Below are 23,813 nucleotides of genomic sequence, written 5' to 3' on the forward strand. Positions count from 1 at the left end.
AAACCACGTAGCCGACGTAAACAGAACAGAAAATAAACCACAGATGTTCTGTATACATGCAGCGGTCTTTCTCCTTGCTTTTTATTGTGTGGACTTTTGAAATCACACGTGGTGTGGCAATTCTCCCGTGTTTTTGTGACTTCACGGGATTAACGGTGTGAAATGCTTTCGCTCCCGTTTCGTGTCAGAATAGCTCCCGGTTGGAAGGGAGCTCATGTGTGAAACTATTTCATTACGCACCGCTTCCACGTCTGGTGGAAAGAAGGAGTAAGAGATAGGGTGAGAAGCTCTGTCATCCGGGAGGGGCTTGGAGTAGATCTGCTGCTCCTCCACATCGAGAGGAGCCAGTTGACGTGGCTCGGGCATCTGGTTACAGTGTTTCCCCTAGGAATTTTTCCAGCTGTGGCGGTGGGGCCGGCCGGGGGTGGGGGGGTCTTGGGGGAGAAATTATAACAACGTCTCTAAATAAAGTAAAGTTTTCTAGTGCAGAGTGGAGACAACCTATAGAAGCACTGATTTGATCTCATTTCAGAGAAAAATAGAACAGGTTTGATGTACCTAATAAATAAAATTACTAACAAACTCAGGAATCTGTTTCTTTGCTTCACTGTTCTGGTGCTGAAAATATCAATAATGGGGATCAAAGGAGATACACAGATGAATGCACCTCTTATTTATTATTTGGAGTCTACATTTACTGCAGCTGGCAGAGGCAGAGATTTTTTCTATTGATACACAGAATTTACAGAATCATTTTAAATTTTAATAGGGGAAGACTGCAGAAGGGAGCGGTAAATTACAGGGGGTCCCCAGCAAAAACAAGAAACTTTACGAGTCTGATGAAACCCGCTGGTTTTCCATCAGGCAGTCACGGGGCAGCTCCAACGACCCAGTGGCTGTGCTGGGTCAATGTTATCGAGCTCAGTCCGGCTCGGCCGTGAACGAGCCGAGGAGACGTCGTGCTCTGCTTAAGAAGAGGTGTTATTTTCCCGCTTCAGAAGAAGCGTCCAACGTGTTTTTATGCTTTCTCCGAGACATGTCACGTCGCTAAGTTGTTAGCGCCGCGCGCTAACACGTCAATAGTGCAGCGTAGCCTGCTGGAGGTTTTAAGGGTTCAGATGAAAACACCCGACCTCTCACGCTGCTCATATATCGATCTTAAGTTGTCGCTGTTGCGCTCACGCCGTAATACAGTATTAGATGCGGTTAAAGTCAGACATGATAAAATAAATAAATTTTACATGAATAAGTGATGCTTAGCCTGGTGGGGGGAGGAAAACCTGGCTTAATAAGCACTGGAGGGAACCCTGTCAAGATCGTCAGCACTCGTTTATCTTAATGCTATTGAAAGCATCATATCCACTGCTACCTTTCTAATTTTATACTCAGTAACTTATGCTGTAACTTCACCTTGCCCTGCCTGCTCCTCCTTGCTGCCCGCCGGCTGTGATCACAAGCGACAACATAGTAGTTCCCTCTGCTTCTTCGGGAAACAGCGCAAAAAATATCTATATATTTGGGATCTTGTAGGCGTGGCGGTGGGATTTCAGCCGTGGCGGGCTGCCACGGCTACGCCTATGTAAGGGAAACCCTGGGTTAGGATGCCTCTTGTACACTGGTGAGGTTTCCCAGGCACATCCAACTGGGAGGAGATCTAAAGGTAGACGCAGGACACGCTGGAGGGACTATGTCTCTCGGCTGGTCAGGGAACACCTTGGGATTCCCCTGGAGGAGCTGGCCCAAGTGGCTGGGAACAGGGAAGTCTGGGCCTCTCTGCTTAGGCTACTGGCCCCAAGACCTGACGCCAGATAAGCGGATGAAAATGGATAGTTGATAATAATTTATTAATAAACACAAACCCGATTAGTCTTTTATGTTAAACACATTTTCTCCATAAATTATTTTAATACTCTACAAACATGAGTAAATACAAAGCATGTTCAAATTAGCCATCCGTGATCTGTAGCTCTTAGGCTCTGCTCTGCGTTTAAATGACAGTCGACTTATTGATTATTTGGCCAGTTAATATCTAACGCAACCTTAGTAAAAATAACATGATAAACACTATAGTCCAGTAAGTTCTTACAACACAGAACAAAGATTTGTGAATGCTTGTATTTTCATCCTCATCCATCCGTTTCCAGTTTATTCTCCAAGAACAACTTGAAATGAATAGTTTTGGGAAAAAAAAAAACAAAACAAAGGTTGATGCAGACATGAGTGATGTGCATTGTCCTGAGTTTGGCTGGCAGCCAAGCAAATGAGCGTCTGATGTAACCATGATCTCATCTCTGAGCTGTGAGCATCATCAGAGTAACTTGCACAAACTCCTCCTCTCACTCTTGTTGATGTTGGACCTCTCAGCTGCATTTGACACGGTGGACCATGACATTTTATTGTCCCGCCTTGAGAATTTGGTCGGCATTAAGGGATCCGCGCTTGACTGGTTCTGCTCCTACTTTGACAACAGGTCTATTAGAGTTAGAATGGACGACTGTTCATCTCCCGCTGCTGCTCTTCCTTGGGGCGTTCCACAGGGGTCTATCCTCGGCCCACTTTTATTTAGCATTTATATTATTCCACTGGGACTAATCTTCAGGAAGTTTAACATTAACTTTCATCTTTATGCGGACGACTGCCAGATTTATGTTCCATTGAAGGCTTTTACCTCCATCCAGCCGCTCCTTGATTGCCTGAGTGAGGTTAAAGACTGGCTGTCAGCAAATCTTTTGCTGCTGAATGATTTTAAGACCGAGTTTATTGTTTTTACTCCTAATGGCTCGTCTTCCTCCGCTCCTGATTTTTCTGCTCTTCCTTTTAAAATTAGTCAGACAATTGTTAATCTTGGAATTAAAATGGATGTGGCTCTAAAAATGGACTCTCACGTTAATCACATGGTTAAATCATGTTTTTATCAGCTAAGACGTCTTTCCAAACTAAAACCCATTCTGAATCGGCGCCACCTCGAGACAACCATTCACGCTTTCATCACCTAAAGGTTGGACTACTCCAACGCAATTCTGTTTGGTATTTCAAAAGCCGCATTATCTCGCCTTCAGCTGATACAAAATACGACGGCAAGATTTCTGACCAATACTGGCCGTCGTCAGCACATCACTCCAATTTTAGCAAAACTTCACTGGCTTCCTGTGCACTACCGCATACGTTTTAAAATTTTATTGTTTGTTTTTAAGGCGCTGAATGGCTTAGCACCACCCTACATATCCGAGTTACTCACTCCTTATGTGCCAGGCAGGACTCTCCGTTCAGGTGACCTACACCTACTACAGATTCCCCGTCAACGCTGCAAAACCCGTGGTGAACGAGCTTTTTCTGTCTGCGCTCCAAAACTTTGGAATGATCTCCCACTGAATATCAGAATCTCCTCCTCCATTGGGGTTTTTAAGTCCCACTTAAAGACTTATTTTTATTCTCTTGCTTTCACTACCTAGCTATTTTATCGATGGTTTATTTACACTGTTCTTTGACTGATTTTATTGACTTCTCATGGTTCTTTTTGTTCTGCTCTAGTTGTTTTATTCTTTTATATTATTCTTTTAACCCTATATGTTTTTACCCCTGTACAGCACTTTGGTCAGCTCACATGCTGTTTTTAAATGTGCTTTATCAAATAAATGGAATGGAATGATGTAACCATGATCTCATCTCTGAGCTGTGAGCATCATCAGAGTAACTTGCACAAACTCCTCCTCTCACTCTTGAGAAAATCATTTGCGTGTGTGTTTGACACACTCCCAATGTGTGAGCAACAATGACACTGTGACACAGATGGACAGAGAAGGGTAATTACCCCATCTGGAGCTGCTTGACAACAACAAAGCTCCATGCCGTTACCGCGGCTGCACTTCAAATTGGCAAGCGTTAATTTCTTTCCCTGTGGTAAGTCCTCACAGGCAGCACGGAGAGTGAAAACTCTAGCCGATCCGATCTACCTAAGACGTCTCGTCAGAACCATCGACAAAAACAAACAAGACATCCTATTGCATTCATTTTACAGTTACTCACCGTTTTCTTTTAAAAGGAGACTTTGGGATATCAGCTACGGGAATCATCTGTTCTCCCGGTCTGACCCACATTATCGGGCCGTCGTCGCTCTCCGTGGGACTCATGTCTCTCAGACTGGATATTGTTCCCCAGGGAAGAGTTTGCTAGAGTCAGAGGAGACAACCAGACAGAAAAGTGAGACTGAGAAAACACAAGAAATAATTCAACTCTCAACTTTTCCCACCAGCTGATCATCTCATCAACTATTGTGTTTGTTCATCCACAACAGCAGTCAGAAGAGCAGCTACTGCTCCCCTTAAACACATCAATAACCTCCTTCAGATAGTGAAGAATCAAAGCCAGTGATCCACAGAAAAAGCCAGAGGATGTTTGCCGTTTTAGACTCGGAGATGCTGCTCCTCTACTGTGCACGGAGGAGATTTGAAGTGTCAACACAAAACAGCAAACAGGAGACATTCCTGTCAATTCTGCATTTGGGGATAGCAGCAAAAACATGATTCTGCTGTCTGCTGCTGCATTTGGGAAGGAGAACTCGGAGCTGCATCAAATCGCTTATTTATTTCACACTGAGATTATTTTGAGTGATGCTTTGGTTGATGTTGAAGAGAAAAATGTGTCACTGGTGTACAAATCACATAAAAATCCTTTTTAAAAAAACTCTTTACCGTTTTATCTCAATATTGGTCCCTTACAAGTGTTAGAATTAGAATTTCAATATTTATCTAAAAATGAAAGTGAAGACTGTAAAATCTGAAACGTCTTTAGAGACGAATAACCCTAAAATAAATTTCTAAATCTTTTACGCCGGTCTAAATCTCTCTGTCGCTTTTCTATCCACTAGCCATTTATCAACTGGATTACTGCCAATCATCTGGTGCAGACTCACCTTCAGGAAGGGGGACTCCTCCAGCAAACCGAGGAATTCTGGGAAATAATCCCCCACCTCCTCATCAACAGCTCCGACCAGGCTGACCTGTCTCATTGCCCCAGCTCTGTACGTGCCGTGACTGTAAGTTCTCTTCACCTGGTGGAAAAGGAAAGATTACCCAATACGTTTAATAGGAAGTTCTCTACAGAATACTCGGTTTTTTATTAGGCAACTCAGGTGGAAATAACAAATGAATTAAAAACAGCAGCAAACGTTGCAGCTAAAATCCTCTCCCATCAGAGCTTCCACACATTTCAAATGCTCCCTGCTGAGCTGCAGAAACAGAAGCATTCTATTTAATATGACATTTCTAATTAATTTCCCATTCAAAAGGAGTTTGAACAACAAAATAATTATTTGGTATTTTATGCCGATGAGAAAACTTAATACTAAACCCCTGAAGGCAAAAACAAATTATTACACGCTTTCTGACTTTTATATTCATGGAAGACTTTTTTCCTCTGAGTGTTTTGTTAAAACTTTTTAAAGGCCCGATTTGTCTGTTTATGCAACTAATGAAATTTTCCCATGTCAGTGAACTCACCGGTTCCACATCTTTGCCTAGAATCATGAATGCTCACAGTTTATTCCAGTGGAAACGACAGAAAAACACTGAATTAAAAACACACGTCTAAAGTGGAGAACAACAAACAGAGGCTGTAAACCACTACTGGGCGTCAGAATAGATGCTGCATGTGTTGGTGTGTCCACTTCATGTATTCACCGATGACACTCAATCAATCAATCAATCAATCAATCAATCAATCAATCAATCAATCAAAGCTTTATTTATAAAGCGCCTTCCGCAACCCTGTCAGGAAGCCCAAAGCGCTGAACATAGTACAGTTGTAAGTAAATATATTGAATAAATCAACAATAAAAGAAATTCAAATTACAAAATACAAAATGGAAATTACAAGATAGATGAAACATTCTGGTAAAGGAGACTGTTTGCTCAGACTGTTTGCTGCTTTTTACTTGGCTGACAGAGCATTGTGTGTGTGTGTGTGTGTGTGCGTGTATGTATGCAGTTTGTGCAGCATGTGGCGTGCATGCTGTACCCTTGGCTGATCAGGATGTGTGTGTATTTGTTGGTGTGTGTCCCTATGCGTGTTAAAATTAGCCAAATCCTTGGCTGCATGCCTCCAGTGAGTCACCACTCCACAGCGAGGCAGAGACAAAGGCAAGAGAGACCGAGCGGAGGGAGAAAAGGCAGGAGCCACAGGAGAAAAAGAATGTGGAGAAGCTAAACAGATGGGTGGAAGTGGTGAGGAAAAAGAGAGGCAGTTACTGAAGGCAAGGTCTGAAACGAATAACGTGGAGACGAGACAGAACGGGAGGAAATGAGAAGGGAAAAACTGAAAGAAGTAAAAGTAAATAACAGAAAGACGATAATGAGCAGGTACAATTTAAAATGAGGGATGTGTTTTTGGGATGTTAATAGATTAAATCAACCAGCAGAAACAGGTGAGGAGCCTGGTGGAATTTCTAATTTGGATATGAAATGGGATTTACCAGAAAACACTAAAGGTGTTAGTATGTGGTTCTGATCAAACAAATCTTAGGTTTTAAGAGTAGCTCACACTGTAAAAATGATGCTCACAAAGACCGGGTCCCTACTTTAGCCACTACAGCCTCGCTTGTTTATGTGAAGTGACGAAAGGGAGACATGCAGTAGTGAGGTGAGGTGAGGTGAAGAGGTCTGCTGCAGAAGAACGCTACATTAATCACTAGGTCCAAAGTTTAAAGCTGAATAAATCCGAATAATGCCCATGGTTTCTGAGAAAAACTTTTCTGTGGTTTTACTAGGTACATGATTGGCCAGAAACACCAGAAATAATGTCACGATTTTAACAACCAACCCGCTGCATCAGAACAGAGAAGGAGAGTCTCCTTTTCTCCTCATGCTTCCGAATTAAAACACATCAGTAGAAGATAAATGTGAGACTCTGTAGCTGTATATGTACAGCGAGATAGTCTGCTATAAAAACAATAAAGGCTATGCCTGTTTAGGTGAAGCGTCACCAGAAAATATTTTTAGCCTCAGTCAAACTTAAGCTAATAAACTGAGGAGTTGAATCACATGAATGAGGAGATATGCCAGGATGCTGAAGATCATTAGTATTGGACCACACGAACAATATAACAAAATAGTTTTATACTATTTGATATAATAAATACATTCATAAAGTTCATACGGAAAGCACTTACTGTACAAAACTAATGGTCTTTACTTACATTTGCATCACTTGTCAAAGGCTAGAATGCTAAAGGAATAATTTACAGGCAGATTTTTAGAACCCGTAATGAACATAACGAAAGTTTTGTCTAAATTAAACATGTTTTCCTGTAAATTTGTCAGTTTTTGTGAAATATAGCAGAATATTTCACCTAAACTTTAATGTATTACACAATATTTTAGGTTAATAAAGTGTGCTTCAATCATGAAAGAATTCAGAAAAATGACAGAAAAGGTGGAATTTGAGAAAAAGCTAAATGACTAATTTGAGGGGAAATAAAAGGTTAATAGATCAGATGGAAAAAAGTAGATGGTCAGAGGCAAGTGAAGGGGATAAAAAGATCCAGTTTACTGAATTTAATGAGGGTTGAAACTGGACAAAAGAAGGTTCTCAGCAGTTCCCAGATTTGTGTCAGGGAAACGACAGAATCCCCACAGCTACTTCTAACCAAATCCCAGAAGATCATGGAGTCGATCATATCAGAGCAGCAAGTGTATTCTGTCATTATTTACAAATAACTGAACATTTTACTCATGATCAATTCTGTTTATCTGTGAAAAGTGGGCCAAGCCACATGAACGTTATGCTTAATGCTTCATTTCATGGCATCTGTGCCTCGACTCTGATGAGGACTAAAATCTTAGAATATTCACTCGACACACAAGACAGCTGAGAAGGTGTTACTGAGTCAATGACCTAGATACAAAGAGGAAATGTGAGCGCACACACACACACACACACACACACACACACACACACACACACACACACACACACACACACACACACACACACACACACACACACACACACACACACACACACACACACACACACACACACACACACACACACACACACACACGTTTACAAGTAGTAACTGTTGACTTGCCGAGTGTCGTGGCCATTGGTCTGGGTGCATGAATTTAATTAGCTGTTGTTTATAAACATCTCTACCATTTCTGTATGCGTGTGTTTACATGTGAATAATTTAACAGCTGAATAACCCCCATGCTGTTTGCAAAGAGAGGCATTAGGAAACACGACCCCGGCTCACATAAACAGTCAGTGGTTCACTTTGTTTGTATTATGTAAAGGAAAACAAGTTTATATTCCTATGAGATCTTCTCTTCAATAGTTCTATAACCATTGTGTTTGTCAGTGCAAACACATGATACACTGCTGTTTTACTAACACCATTTACCATTGCCGTCCCTCCTAAAACCCACCTCCCTGATGTGAAGTCACCAACATTAGTTCTCTCTAATATTCAGTAATAAGTTCATGTCTTGCCATAATCTCACTACTCTACCGGACCTTTGTTTAACCTCTGCTTATCTGGCTGCATCCTCCTCTTCCACAACTCTCAGTGGATTGGTTCTCAGTCCTTCAGACCATAAGTCTATTAGTCCATTATCATGCCTGCGTCACAACAAAGCTTCTGGCTGCTGACTGATGCCTCAGACATCACGAGACACACTTTTGTTTCATCTCGTCTCCTTTAGCCGAGCTTCAGAGAGAGTTCGCACCTGTAAGTATCCCAGTAGTGACATCACACAAGTAATTTAATAAGGGTGCTGTTGAAACTGTGTTCAGCATTTATAATAACTCAATTTAAAAACAAAAAACAAAACAACTGTTTTGGGGCAAATTTATGATTTCCGTTTAGTTTCATGAAATAATTCAAAGCTGGGAATTACTGTAACAAGATAAAAATAACAAAGCTTCAATGATAAGCTGCACTGAGTTCTTTTGCACTGTATGCATCACCTAGTGTTGTAACTACATTTCTTTGCTCAGTAACTGAAGACAGACCAAATTAGCTCACAGTACAAGCACATTGTGTATTGACTGCTGAGCTCTGTCTACCCTGAGAAAATGGAGTGCTGTAATCTTCTATAATCCTCACCAGCACTGAAAATGGCTTCAGTCAGGTACGAAATTCAAAACACAGACACCCATCAACTTTGCTGCCTGCACTCACATTCAGAGCATCACAATTATACCGTGAACTCCCAGAGCTCAAGAAACAAGTACAAAAAAATCTTTACAAGCAGCTGCACTTTTTCACCTCTCGTGGCTGCACAACAGAGCAGAACCGCCGTGTGGAGGGATAAAAGAGACACTGAAAAACTAACAGAGAGAGGGACTCAAAAAGGCACACTGGCTAAGAGAAGAGAAGAGAAAAATGTGGACGATATGCCATTAATCCGAGTGTGTATGCGTACCTGCCTCTGTACACGTTATCAGTATGCAAGCTCACATCTGTGTGTATGTGACTGTATATCTACCTCCCAAGGTCACTGCTGAGAGCTGCAAGGGAAGAAAAAATCAGCAAGGCCAGCGGACAATGACGTTAGCCCTGCAAGGAACATTGCTCTGTAAAATGGGGCTGTGCAAGACACGGGTTTGCAGGGAAAGATTAGATCAAATAGAGACAATGGGCAATTTAGATAATTTTTTTTTTTGCTAAAATGTGCAGAGATAAGGAAAAGTTTTTGTGAGGGCAAACTGCAATGAGCCTTTTTATTAAGATTTCTGTGAGAGAAAAAAGCCAGAAAGCAACAACAGATCTACGAAAAAACACTTATAAAAAGAACAAGTTGGAGCAGAGTACAAAGCCACTCAGGAGGTTTGAGGCAACAAAAGGCTTTTCATTATTAAATGAAAGAGATGGCACAACTCTCACTGAGGAGGTCTCACTGTGTCGCTGGGCTCGGGGAGCCATTCAGATCAGCCACTAGGAGGAAAATCCCATTTCTTCCAGTTGTCCTCAGAAGATTATGTGGTGTTTTTAAGGGTCAGCTGAGAGGTTTCAGACTACAGCTGCTCTAACACTTGTGGCTTATAAAGCAAAGATAAAAAAACACATTTTTACCGTATTTTCCGGACTATAAGCTGCTACTTTTTCCCACGCTTTGAACCATGCGGCTTATAATGAGGTGCGGCTTTACTGAAGATTTTCCTTCACCTGCAGGGGGCGCTTTAGCAGAAAGTGAAATAGGTGGAAGTCAAAAGTGGAAATCGAAGAAAGTGCTCATTTTAATTTAGCACATGCAAGCAGCTCGCACGACGAAGAATTTCTTTCAAATCCATACCCCCTCATCATGGTAACTACACGTATGATTTCATATGATGCTGCATTGAAGTTGATGGCCATCGATCTGGCAGTAAAGGAGGGAAACAGTGCTGCCGCACGTGAGCTTGGCATGAATGAATCCATGGTTCGGCGCTGGAGACGGCAGCGGGAAGAACTCATTCAAGCCAGCTTCACCCGGGGATGATGACAGCAACACTGATATCACCACAGAAAAGGTTTGTGACGAAGCTCTTCTGAGGCTGTTCAACTCCGACACTGAAGAAGATGACTTTAATGGCTTTAGTGCGCAAGAGGAAGATGAGAGCGAATGACTTTTTCTGGTAGGCAAGTGTGTTTTATTTACTAACCAGGCATGTTTTGTGTACAGTTTTATTTTCTAATCATCCAGGGCTTATTAATGCTGTGTCAGCAATGTTCTTTTCTTCTAAACATGCATGCAAATTACCGGTAATAACGTGTCAGTGCTGTTTTTATTTTATAACCATCCAGAAATATGAATGCTATCAGAGCTGTTTTCTTTTCTAGACTTGCAGGCACGTTCGACAGCGTTTAAAATTGGTTTTGTTGAATTAAAACAATGAAAAACCTCCGTGTAGCGTCTTTCTGTCTAATTATCTTATGTTATGGCCGTACATGCGCTGTGCGCCGGAGACCTGCGTGTGGCTGCTGCGCCGCAGCTTGTAATTGAGTGCAGCGTGTGTGCGTGTAGAAAACCTTTTTTTTTTTTTTTTTGGTGCGGCTTATATTGAGGTGCGCTCTATAGTCCGGAAATTACGGTAAGTGGTATTGGCTCAGCCTGACTTACTGTGAACCTGCTACGTGTGTGACAGCTTTCATCTCTCACAGCCTGCTAACTCAGTTTCTTGCTTTTCATTTACTTGGAATTTCTGTTCTCACTTTGTTTGAATTAATGTATATTTTCTTATCTTCACCATAAACTCTTCCTTTCCACAACTGTACATTTAAAAATTAGCAGTAGCATTAAGAAATGCTCAAATGTGTTTTGTTTTTTACAAAACTCTACTGCTGTTAATTATGCTGTCATTTAGTCTAAGAAATCAGACGTTTGCATTAATGCTGCACAGATGGAGACAGATGCTTCTACCAGATGGTTAAAACCACAACAGCACAACTTTATCAAACACACAGCAGCCAGTTCCCCAGCATTTGACTTCTAACCTCAATCCTTTGCTCAGAGTCCTTCATCCTCTTCCTCTCTGCATTTAAACTTGCCAAAGAACTGTTTTAGCGAAAAGGCAAGGCCAAAATTCTGCAAGTTAAAGACACTAGACACCAAAACAACGTCATAAGTTACAGCAACAGTTTCCCTAAAACTTGTCTAAGGAAATATTTTTATGTACCGTAATTTCCGGACTATAGAGCGCACCTCAATATAAGCTGCACCAAAAAAAAAAAAAAGGTTTTCTACGCACACACGCTGCACTCAAATACAAGCCGCGGCGCAGCAGCCACACGCAGGTCTCCGGCACACAGCGCATGTATGGCCATAACATAAGATAATTAGACAGAAAGATGCTACACGGAGGTTTTTCGTTGTTGTTTCAATTCAACAAAACGGATTTTAAACACGGGTGAACGTGCCCGCAAGTTTATAAAAGAAAACAGCACTGATAGCATTCATATTTCTGGATGGTTATCAAATAAAAACAGCACTGACACGTTATTACCGGTAATTTGCATGCATGTTTAGAAGAAAAGAACAGCACTGACACAGCATTAATAAGCCCTGGATGATTAGAAAATAAAACTGTACACAAAACATGCCTGGTTAGTAAATAAAACACACTTTCCTACCAGAAAAAGTAATTTGCTCTCATCTTCCTCTTGCGCACTAAAGCCATTAAAGTCCTCTTCTTCAGTGTCGGAGTTGAACAGCCTCAGAAGAGCTTCGTCACAAACCTTTTCTGTGGCGATATCAGTGTTGCTGTCATCATCCCCGTGTGAAGCTGGCTTGAATGAGTTCTTCCCGCTGCCGTCTCCAGCGCCGAACCATGGATTCATTCATGCCAAGCTTACGTGCGGCGGCGCTGTTTCCCTCCTTTACTGGTAGATCGATGGCCATCAACTTAAATATGGCATCATATGAACTCGTACGTGTAGTTACCATGATGAGGGGGTATGGATTTGAAAAAAATTCGTCGTGCCAGCTGCTTGCATGTGCTAAATTAAAATGAGCACTTTCTTCGATTTCCACTTTTGACTTCCACCTGTTTCACTTTCTGCTAAAGCGCCCCCTGCAGGTGAAGGAAAATCTTCAGTAAAGCCGCACCTCATTATGAGCCGCATGGTTCAAAGCGTGGGAAAAAAGTAGCGGCTTATAGTCTGGAAAATACGGTACACATCACAAGCAGGTAATTTTATGTATGATGCAGTGAATTTAGGTCTGTTCATTTAACATTAAATACTGAAAAATTAAAAAGCAACATAACTGATGACCGCTCCTAATGTTTATAGTAGGATAGGGAATCTTTAGGCTTCTCAGTACTGTTTGATTACAATGTGCATGGTTGTGATGTTATAACTGAGCTCAGAAAGTTCCTGCGACTAAGATGACTACCAACCTTCTGGTTTCAGTGCATCCCCCATTATTATGATAAATATAAAACATTTCTCTATCAATTCCATTCACATCCTCTTAAACATTTGCTGCAGGTTTTCCATGACTGTTTTCATCTTATTCATCTTTATTTTCAAAGTCCTGTTTAGTGATCGTGGCTGTTTTTAAACACGAAGTTTTTAAACACAAGCTTCTCTCCAACCAACCCCAACACACAGTCATAATAAAAAAAACTACCAGCTACAAAAACAAACAGGACCCTTTCAAAAAACAGTAAAGCCCAAACATAATTTTTGTACTGCTATTTTCAATTGAAGTAATTTCATTAACATGTTCTCTTTACCTTTGCTCACACATGCAAAATATAGATGCGGTAAAACACAAGAAAATCTGAAATGGCAAAAACATTTATAGAACTATTTCTGTAGAAACGCCTAAAAGGCACAAAGTAGACACGTCTCTACAAGCCAACTCCACTCACTAACATCCCACTGGAGCAGACATGAACACGTCTGCTCAGGTGTAGGGGTGCATGCATAGATCAAGGCTTGTATAATAGAAAAGGAAAAGCTTTAGCTTGCGGGCCCCGCCTCTTCCTGTTGTCAGCATGCCTGCACACGTGGGAAAGTTCAATAAAAGAAAATGTGTAGACAGCGCTTTACGCGTCACGCCTTTACCACAAATACCTTTTCTCCCATGTCCTCAAATAAACCCGTTATATCAGACGTCAAATTAGATTGTAAACAAATTCCAGTAATTGTTATGACAAAAATAAACTACTTAAAGAGAAGCTCATAAGATTGGTGTAAAGTAGAATTTAAGTCTCCATGGTTTATGGACCGTTGTGGTCATCGACCTGAAGAAAAACCACTCTTTTTATATTACAGTTCTCATTTTAGCTTTTTTGATTTTATATTTTAACCTTAATTTAACCTTTTTCCAGCGCTTCCTCTGTGGGAGCCCTCTGCCCCGGCAGCAGTGGTCAGCTTTGGTGGCCTGGGTGCTTTCCAGGTGTGCCTAGGTGGAGGTGGGGGTCTCTGCCCTCCCTGCCCTGGGCGCCCTGTGTCAGTGCCTCGGCTGCTGCTGTGGATCTGCTGCTGCCGAGGCGGATGGCTCCCCTGATGGTGTTTCCTTATCCTTATCTTAGCTGGTCTGGCTCATCTGATCTCAGTCAATCGTGTTTTTTACCATGGGGAAGGGGGCATGTATGTATGTGTGTGTGTGTGTGTGTATGTGTGCGTGTGTGGGTGTGCGTGTGTGTGTGCCGGAGGATGTGTTGTGAAGGGGTTTTTATTGTCCGACTGTTTTTAAAATTCTGGGGATGGGAGGGAATGTGGGTATGCGGAACCTTTTTAATTTGTTAAGCACTTTGAGTTGCATGTATTGTAGGTAGGGATGCACCGATGGATCGGCATTTGATCGTAATCGGCCGATAGCGCCCCTATCGGTTTTGATCGGAATTTTCAAAATAGATCAGAGCAAACCGATCAGGTAGGGTTGTCACGGTAACCAGTGTAGCGCTAAACCCCGGTAAAAAAAAAAAAGAAAGAAAAAAAGTTGACAATAATAACCGTCTTGTTTTTAAAAAAACTATATTATCTTGGTGGGTTTACCGTGGCTGCGGTGTAGGCGTGGTGACCCTTACCAGCCACCGTATCATTGGCTGAAGTTGCCGGCGGCACATGCACGCTTTGTTTACAACAAAACTTTCTTGAAGCTAAAGCTGAAATAATGGTCAAAGGAGGAGACGGCAGCGCTCAGGAGGACATTTATTATCCCTCAAAGAAGACAAAGTCGGAAGTACAGGCATCTTTTAGATATTTGAAGAATGCCGAGGGAGTTTATGGAAGACGGACGGCTATCCTGTTTGCAGCACGAGCAGAAAAAGTGTCTGTGAAAGGCAGCAACGCTTCAAATCTCATGACACATCTGCGTGACCATCACCCACAACTCTACAGTCAACGCAAGGCAAGTTAACGTTAGCGTTTTAGCTAAAATGCGTGATCCGAGGATTTGGGTTGAGGGAGAAGGCAACGAGTCGCTATATAAAGCAGCCGCAGCGCCGCTACCTGCATATAAACCGTGTCACGGACACCCCCGTGTTGAAATGACGCTATGCATTACGGGGCTCCCAGGGGCAGATAAGAGTTGGTCTCTCTCCGAGAATAAATATGAATTTAACAACGATTACTGCCTGATGACATTTTCCCACATCTGCAAAGCTCACTGGAAGGACACAAACCGAGGACAATATTTTCCTGATATACGGATTACTCAAGTAAGGGTAAAAAAGTATCTGATTAGAAGGCTACTTGAGTACTGAGTATCATCTGATCTAATATTTTTAAAATGATGACATCAAACAGACATAAAATAAGAAGTTATGGGCAAATATTGGTATTTTAAAGACTGAAGGGGAAAATGTAAACAAATAAACAACTTAATTACAAAATAACACATTTTAGGCAAAATTTAGACACAAACTGAGGACAATATTTTCCTGATATACAGGGTTTATTTAATTGTGTGAAAATGTAGCATGTTTAAAAAAAAATGCGATAACACCGAAAACCGTGGTAATTTTGGTCACAATAACCGTGCTCCGGCCGTGCGGCGCCGTGCGCCGCCCTCTGTTCCGGCGTCCGGCAAAAATAGAATCGATCCTATTTTCGCCGGACGCCGGAGCACCTCCGCAGTAAATGGACAGAAATCACAACGGCCCAACAGGAAAAGGAGCGAGCACAATTTCCGTTTTTCACAATAAATCGATAAACAAAAGGCGTTTTTTGTTTCATATGCACAGGTTTAACAACTTTTAACAACTATCAATGGCGGCTGAAGTTTAAATGCACAAAAATAAGCCATAAATACAGTTTCTACTATCAAAGTAGTCACACTTTGTTGATCCAAACACTGCTGATCTGTCAACACAAATGATGGGCAGATTAAACAGCTCATGCCGATGTTTCTCCCACACAACGGGTGTTTGGATCTAACTTCCGCGTTTACTGCTCAGACTGTATCGCAAGATCTCGAAAATCCCGCGCATGCTTGTTTGCCCCCCTCAGGTCTCCGGAGCGGAGCCGTTGTAGAGCGGGTACCAGTAAAAATTGAGTTCGGAAGCGAGCGGCTGCGGAAGGCGGGGGCGGACCGGAGGTAGTGGAATTTGGGGGTCATACAGACCATTTTAGATTAGGTTACATTTCCTTTATTCCCAGATTATGTAGTTTGTAGCACTCATTATAATGTTGTAGAAAATTTCTGGCCAATGAACGTGATCGGTATCGGTGATCGGTATCGGTGATCAGCATTCTATGATATCGGTATCGGTGATCGGCAGCAAAAAACCTGATCGGTGCATCCCTAATTGTAGGATAAAGTGCTATATAAATAAAAGTTGATTGATTGAAACCAGGTTAATAACTAGGGAATAAACAACCATTTATTTTTGGGCTTCAGACATTTCCTTTTTATCAGATAGATACCATTTGTTCTGATTTCTAAGCCAGGAGCTGAATTAGCAGAATTCTACATGTTTATGTTCTCCGTGATCGTGTCCAACTGACCTGTGAATAGAAATTAGCCATGGTGGTGGTTTCTATATCCTTCTTTCCCAGCATTTCCATTTTGACTGGAGCTGAAGGGAACTTGGTTGAGAAGTAGTCCAAAAAGTCTGGAAGGTACTTTGCTTCTCCGTGAACAATTCCCATAACATAATGAGCTGCCTGCAAAAAGGAAGAGGATGGATTACATTCTGAGTGTTATTAAAAAGCTTCACATCCATATTATCTCATTACTAATAAAGTGACTATTTACAGGTACAATATGAATATTGCCTCTTTCAATTCAAAGTAATATCTTCTCAGTAGAAGAAAAACTGCAGCCGGACACTTTTGCACACACAAAAAAATACCTAGAAATCAATATTCAGATCAAATTATTCACTTTACCTTGGATTTGTCTTCACTGAACGATAAAGTGACAAACTCTTGGGCAAATCTCTGCTTCTGATCCGTGGAGAGAGAGGAAAGCTGGGATGCATATGCATGGGCAACCAGAGCTCCTCCGTTAGGTTGGTTTTCTATATAAATGTATGGCGCAAACTCCAGCCCCGCCATTCCCGGGTAGAAATACTGCAAGTTCTGTTTAGTTGGGAAGGGGCTCGTTGATGAGTTACCAAAGGGTTTAGAGGCAGGAGACGGAGAGGAGGGCCTGAGGTGGGACGTTTTGTTGTTAGGTGCAAGATGAAAAGGTGGAGGGGACTTAAAAACTGCTGAGGAGGAGTTGTTTGTTAGTTCAGAGGAAGAGTTGGTAGACGGAAGCAGGCCAGCACAGACGGTTTGGCAGGAGCGATGGTACAGCTTCACTCTCTTGTGCTTTTCTCCCTCTTTGTGTTTTTTCTTCTTCTTTTTCTTCACTTTTTTGATTTGCAGTTCCTCCGAGTTGATCTTTGCCTTCTCCTTTTCCTCTGGACAGAGATAAGAAAAGAACTGTGTTACAGAAGCGGACATCATTAAAACAGACGTAAATGTACTAAACAGCTGGGCTGCAAATTTGAAATAAATAGGAAAGTTTTCTAGTAAAAAAATTATAAAGTCTAAAATAAGTCAAATTAAAATAAATAAAAAACAAGACACCCAATAATATCACCATAAAAAAAAACAGGAAATCTGAAATTATTAAGCAAAAAGTATTTTAAGTGTAGACAGATGACTCAGATTTTCCCAGATCATGAGCATCCTTTGTGGTGTGTACGCAAAATAAATAGAAAAGCCTAGAAATAGAATCCCATGAGTAATGCAGCTATGACTAAGTCAGGAAACACAGTTTTGTCAGTCTCCGAGAGGAGACAAAAATGTACATGACAGTCCGCCAGTGGCAGGGCAAATTGGAACATGGAAATTTATGCAAAGCGCGAGTCGATTTGTCACCGTGTGTGTTAGAGCAAAACAATTAGCAAACATGTGCGGGATGATTCATCTTTCATGTAAAATTTGACAATGATATACTTATTGTGTGCGTGTACACATGTGAGTCACACTGGAAGGTGCTACTCCATCAGAATAAATCAACTACAACACTGGTCACACACAGTCAGGCACACTCACAGATGGTACCCTATATACATCTTTCTGTATCAGATGAAGGAGGAAGGGGGAAGGAGTTGAGGGCAGAGAGTATTAAAGGGAGTGAAAATGCTATACTGAAGCTACTAATCCATAAGCTCTTTAATGCATAAATCACCCCCCGCCCCCCCTCGCCCACCCCCCAGAACATGCAAAAGACAGACACAAATGTTTTTGTTCTTAGATCCCAAACCACAGAGCAACACACCATAACTACAAAATGAGTGCTACGTGATCAATTTGTAAGATATCTGTACGGTGAGGTCAATCTCTATTTAATAAATGTACAGTTATAAATTACACATATTGCTGAAGAGTAACAGAGCTCTTAAAATCTAGGATTAACATACAAATAAGGATACTTAGTTGTAATTAATATAAATATCCCAAATATTTCCTTACGACATTTTTTGCAGTAAAGCAACTTGAGGTTTATCAGTAAATACATTTAAGAAAGTGGAAGGATCCTGACAATGACTAATTATTCACATCTGTTTAATGAATAACTAGACCTTGGTAAGCGCCGCTCGTCTGACTGGTCCCAATCAATTTAAGGTCAACCGAGTTTACAGTCAAATTAACACAGAGACCCACAACAACTTCAGCGATGGTAAAGCAGATTTACTGTCAGAACGGTCGTTTGCTGCTCAATGATTTGCAATACTCATCTCTACTGACCCCCCCCCCCCCCTCTCTTTATCGAACATCCTTTTCAATTGGAAACGTGACACTATTCCTCTAATCAGATTCCCAACTTTCCCTCTCAGTCTCTCAGTCATCCTCAACATTTACTAAACGTAATGCTCCCTGATTAAACACCGGATCCATTGCTGAAAATCTCCCCGCTGGTAGAGACAGCCCTCCACGCCACATTTTTCTTTCAGCTGATTGAAAATCTCACTGTGGATTTCCGCGTGTCTCTTGTTATCGTAAACACACATGATTAAATACCAGACTCTCTCGCAGGAAGGCAGGATTAACACTCACTCTTACTCTCAGTCTCTCTCTCGTAAGCCCTGCCGTTTAACTGTTCACATGAAATGAAAATATGAATCAACATTACGAGGGCGCGTGTCCTTTCTAGTAGAAAAAAATGACATTGCAGATAATCTCTGTAATTTTCATCTGCAGCAACTGGTCATAGTTTGTGGGTAAAATGCCACTAAGTCCACGAAATGCCACAGTGAGGTTGTGGTGTTCCTGCATTAGAATAAATCTAATCTATGGACAAAAAACAGGCATATTATATTTAGATATATACATCTGGGTGGGAAGTGTGTCATTTTTAAAAGCCTAAAAAGTCTAAAAATAAATGTCAACAAACAGCAGAGCTCAGATAATCCGCACAGATGGAAACAGGGATTACAGTCAAAGGGCTGTAGAAATAATTTACTACTGTGAAAAGGTTAACACCTAGAGTTGCAGATGCATGTATAAATAAATAAAAACCTGACTGATAAACCAGAGGACTGGAACAAGCTTCTCATGTATCCGTCTGCCTCCTGCTAAAGGTTTATACACACCAAGACCACAGCGTGGGGTGAGCAATAAGCACATGCAGAGCTATCGAGCTCTAAGACAGCATAATCAAAGTTAGACTATGAGGTGGGATAATAGAAATACGAGTAGTAGAGAAATAGACGACTGGTAGAGACAGAAAATAGCAAGAAGAGTGACCAAAAGAGTGGGAGAAAGGTGACAGAAAGATCTGCCCTACGAGTTCAAATAAGCTACGCTGCTTTTGGCTCGTCTCACAACTTGTCCTATAATCTCACTGCCACGACATTCAAAAAACCTCACAGAGAATCAAAAGGCCCGGCTAAATAAATTAGAAGCACTCGTATTAAAAGAAGCACAGAGAAAACGCCAGTGTAAGGGACAAAAGTCTGAAGTAAAGTTTCAAAATGAAAGTTGTTCTGCTGCTCAGTACAAAGCATCAGGAGTGGTGTGTATGCTGCTAATGTCACCGTAGTAACAATGAATAACTACTGCAGCATGTAGAAGTGGGTCATGTTTGGCATCATTAATAGGCCGTTTTACAGGGATTTTCTGTAGAACTCCAACACAGCAAACATAGTTCGGAGGAAACGTTGCCTGTGAGTTTTAAAGAGTAATTCTGTGAAACTTTGTGCAATTGTCAACACGACCCGCCGCTAGGGATGGGTACCTTTGACATTTGAATCGATCCGGTACTAATTCCCGGTACCTACGAGTCGATACCGGTACTTAACGGTACCAATTTTCGATACTTTTGAGTGTTTATTATTTTAATTCTCTTTTATAATTAAATATATATTTTTCTCAATATATAACCATATTTGATAAATATCACGATAAATAACATACAAGTTTGTATTTTAACATAGTCCTTGTAGTTTTATAAGCTGATAATTAAACTGAAGCAAACATCTTTACTGTGAACTAAATTTACTGTGTATCTTCATTCCTTTTGCCGTCCTTTTTCATTTGATTTTTCCTACTGGGAAGTTAGAATTTCCGAGGAGAAAGCGAACGCACCATTAGCTGATAACAATGGTGGCAATGGAAGCTAACATATCAAGCTAACGTTATCTTTAACAGTTTATTTAGCTGCTGGAGCAGATTAAAACGATGATGCCTCAAACTTAGATCGTTGTCACTGGTTTTACCTTCACCCAATCACCCGTCGCATTTAGTAAAGTAAAGCCAAACTTTAGAGCGCGTTCATGTTCTTCTAGTCGGAAATTCGGAGTTCCGAGGAGAAAGCGAACGCACCATTAGCGAAACGGAAGCTAACAAATCAAGGTAACGTTATCTTAAACATTTTATTTACCTACTGGAGCAGATTAAGATGAGGATGTCTCACTTAGATCGTTGTCTGTCGCTAGTTTCATCACCCAGTTACCCATCACATTTAGTGAAGTGGACCCAAGCTTTAGCGTGCGTTCTTTCTACCATGCTTGCTCTGTTTACAACGGGCTCGCAGGGACCGGCGACATAACGCTCTTGCGCATGCGCAACTGTCTTGGCAGTACCGAAACGAGGCACCGTTTGAAATGACGTGAATCGGTGTTCGGTCGGTTCTATGGAATTCGGTCGGTACCTTAAAAAGTACCGAATTCGGTACTCATCCCTACCCGCCGCTAATATTTTAGCCACACAAGAATTTTATTCATTTTAGGGATAACCAGCTATTGACCGTTAAGGGGCGTCAATAGCCGGTTAAAGATATTCTGGAAAACGTGCGTCCCCAATTCACTTAATTACAAAAAATGATTTTCATTTTTAAATTACAACACTTTTGTTCTAATTTCCTATGCATAATCAAATCTTAAATATGCTGCTCTTACCACTCATTACTTCAAATAACAGCCCAGATTCTTTTGCTCCCACATTTTAGTTGACATGAATGATTGTCTTCACCAACCTTTAATCGGCTGCTTGACTTCTCCGTTCTCCCTCGTGATCTCATTCATCACTTTGTGCTTTTTCTTCTCCTTTTCCTTCTCTCGTTCCTTGACCTTCTTCTTCTTCTCCCGCTCCTTTGCCTTGTCCTTGGTGGATTGTTCTGTGAAAGCAGTGAGGTAGAGTCAGGTTTCAAAGGTAGAAAACATTTTCAGAGCTTGGTTTTTAACCTTGTAATAATCACACAAATACATGTGTACACCAACTATTTTTCTTGATTTGTATTTAAACTGTGATCTTTTCTTCCTATGAAAATCCCGTACGGTCACCCTGCAACTTCACTCACAAGTCATCATTAGCACATATAAACAAGCATATGCATTTTTTGAGCCCTGACGAAAGCCCTGTGGGCTGAAACGCATTGGCATTGATGTTTTTAACAATTTAAGCCATGTACTAATAAATGCTTTTTATTTTTGCATCTCCTGAGTGCCTCAGATCTCCTTTTGCCAACATTTATGTGAATCCCTTGGCTGAAGAGCACCAGTGAGAGCACCAGATAAGATTTCTCACACCCCTGCAGCACTTCCAGCATTTTTTCTATAAGCATATGCATCTTTTTAGTGCACGCTCAGAACCTTCAATACACTTCCTTTCTTTAAGAAGTCCTAAATCACCTCCTCACTTGTAAACCCCTCGTACTTTTCTGTACACAGAATCATTTGAGTGCTTAAACAGCCAAGGCGTTTACAACAGAATGAAGGTACAGTATTTTCTTTAAAAATACATTTTAATTAAATAATTAGTGATGCACCAATACAAACATTTTGGGCCGATACCGATAGGGTTGGGCATCAAGCATCGAACATCGATTGGAACCGGTTCCAACTGTTTTTCCCCAGAATCACTGTTTTGTATCTCGATTCCTAGTGTGCCAACGGAAGAGGAATCCGCGGCCGATCTCACAGAAAAATGAATGTGATCTGCAAATTGTGATCAACGCTTTTCAGAGCTGATCACACCAGTTGTGTGTGCAGCACGAGTACCCCCTCCTCCCACCTGACGCGCAGCGGCCAAAAATAAACAAATGCGTCTGCTGAACTTTTACTCCGTAATGTAAACTTTAACTCCTGCAGCGTAGAGAAAACTTGTTAAAATACGTCAACACGGTGGATTTAATAGAAGCTTTAAAGAGCAAACTCTAGACGGCGTGAGGCGAGTTTGTCTCACTGCAGAAATGAAAACACACACGGAGCGTCAGCAGTCTGACACGTGAGCATCAGAAGGCTGAACAATAACCTGCAGAAATTAAAAGTCATCATGCTAGAGCAGCTTCTCTGTGGTGGACCACACCAGCTTCCGCCAAAATAAATAATAATAATTATAATAATAAATCACACACAAAGCTGTGAACATTTTAATTTCCTTTCTGAACTATTTCTGTTGAGTTTTAATGTTTAAAATCTGTTAGGTTGTTACTGACAGCAGCTGCATTTAAGTTTCACTTTCTGTTCTGACTGAATGCTGCTGCAGCATGGAAGTGTAGTTCTCAGTCATCCATGACCATCCTGAGTTTTAGCTGAAAACAGCTGGACGTTTCTGGATGTGTTGCAGACATTTAGCCTCTCATCCCAGAGGCTTCTTCCAGACATTGGTTGTGGTCAGAAACAAACACACTGGTTGTGCTGCAAGTCTTTTTCTTTTTTTCTCCAAAACATGTCTTTGTCTAAATGAAGGTGATGTTATTGTTCATACAGTTAGAACTCATGTTGAAGTTAAGATCATTTCATCAAGTAGGACCTGTGGTTAGCTGGCTCATGTAAAACATGTCATGTCTTGAAAGAATCGGAATCGGGAATCGACAGGAACCGGAATCGAAACGAGGAATTGGAATCGGAATCGTTCAAAATCAAATGTTGCCCAACCCTAGATACCGATAATAAGATCACCATTATGGCCAAAAACCAATATACTGACAATAATGCTTCTAAAAATCAGCTGATTTTCTATAGAATAAAAATTATTAAAGCTGACTTTTAGGGATAGACAATATATCGGAATCAATATTGGTTTTGAACAATGTTAGTCACTTTTTTAAGATATCGGTCCGATAAATAAAACCGGGCTGATATTCAACCAATATTTTTTCCAACTCGTCTCCATTTGTTTGCCTGTTTCAGAGGGTGAGGGGAGTGATGTGTAATCGTTTAGTCATGTGAACAGGGATTAAAATAATCTCAGAACCGTAAATGTGTGTGTTGTGTGTACATAATAATGTAAATTCAGCTTTAATAATTTTCATTCTATACAAAATCTGCTGATTTTAGAAGCATTAATGTCAGTATCCATGCTTTCGTTCTTTTTTAAACACAGAAACAGTTTTGTTTACCCGTTTGTAGCTACAGTTTCGCCGACGGCTGCCGGCTTCTTC

The 23,813-nt window shown here is 41.1% G+C and overlaps 1 protein-coding gene across 1 annotated transcript in view; it reads right to left on the reverse strand.

The window, feature by feature from the left end:
* The window catches only part of LOC107384960 (lysine-specific demethylase RSBN1L), a 36,133-nt gene that overhangs the window by 5,767 nt on the left and 6,553 nt on the right, over positions 1-23,813 (reverse strand). Inside the window, exons 2-6 of the mRNA XM_015958500.3 lie at positions 21,405-21,545; positions 16,823-17,340; positions 16,439-16,597; positions 4,913-5,050; positions 4,027-4,169 (exon numbers count right to left, since the gene is read on the reverse strand). Of these exons, the coding sequence (XP_015813986.3) occupies positions 4,027-4,169; positions 4,913-5,050; positions 16,439-16,597; positions 16,823-17,340; positions 21,405-21,545 (1,099 nt within the window). The remainder of the gene's footprint in view (positions 1-4,026; positions 4,170-4,912; positions 5,051-16,438; positions 16,598-16,822; positions 17,341-21,404; positions 21,546-23,813) is intronic.

The sequence above is a fragment of the Nothobranchius furzeri genome, chromosome 1 (assembly GCF_043380555.1).
Source record: "Nothobranchius furzeri strain GRZ-AD chromosome 1, NfurGRZ-RIMD1, whole genome shotgun sequence".
Taxonomy (NCBI): domain Eukaryota; kingdom Metazoa; phylum Chordata; class Actinopteri; order Cyprinodontiformes; family Nothobranchiidae; genus Nothobranchius; species Nothobranchius furzeri.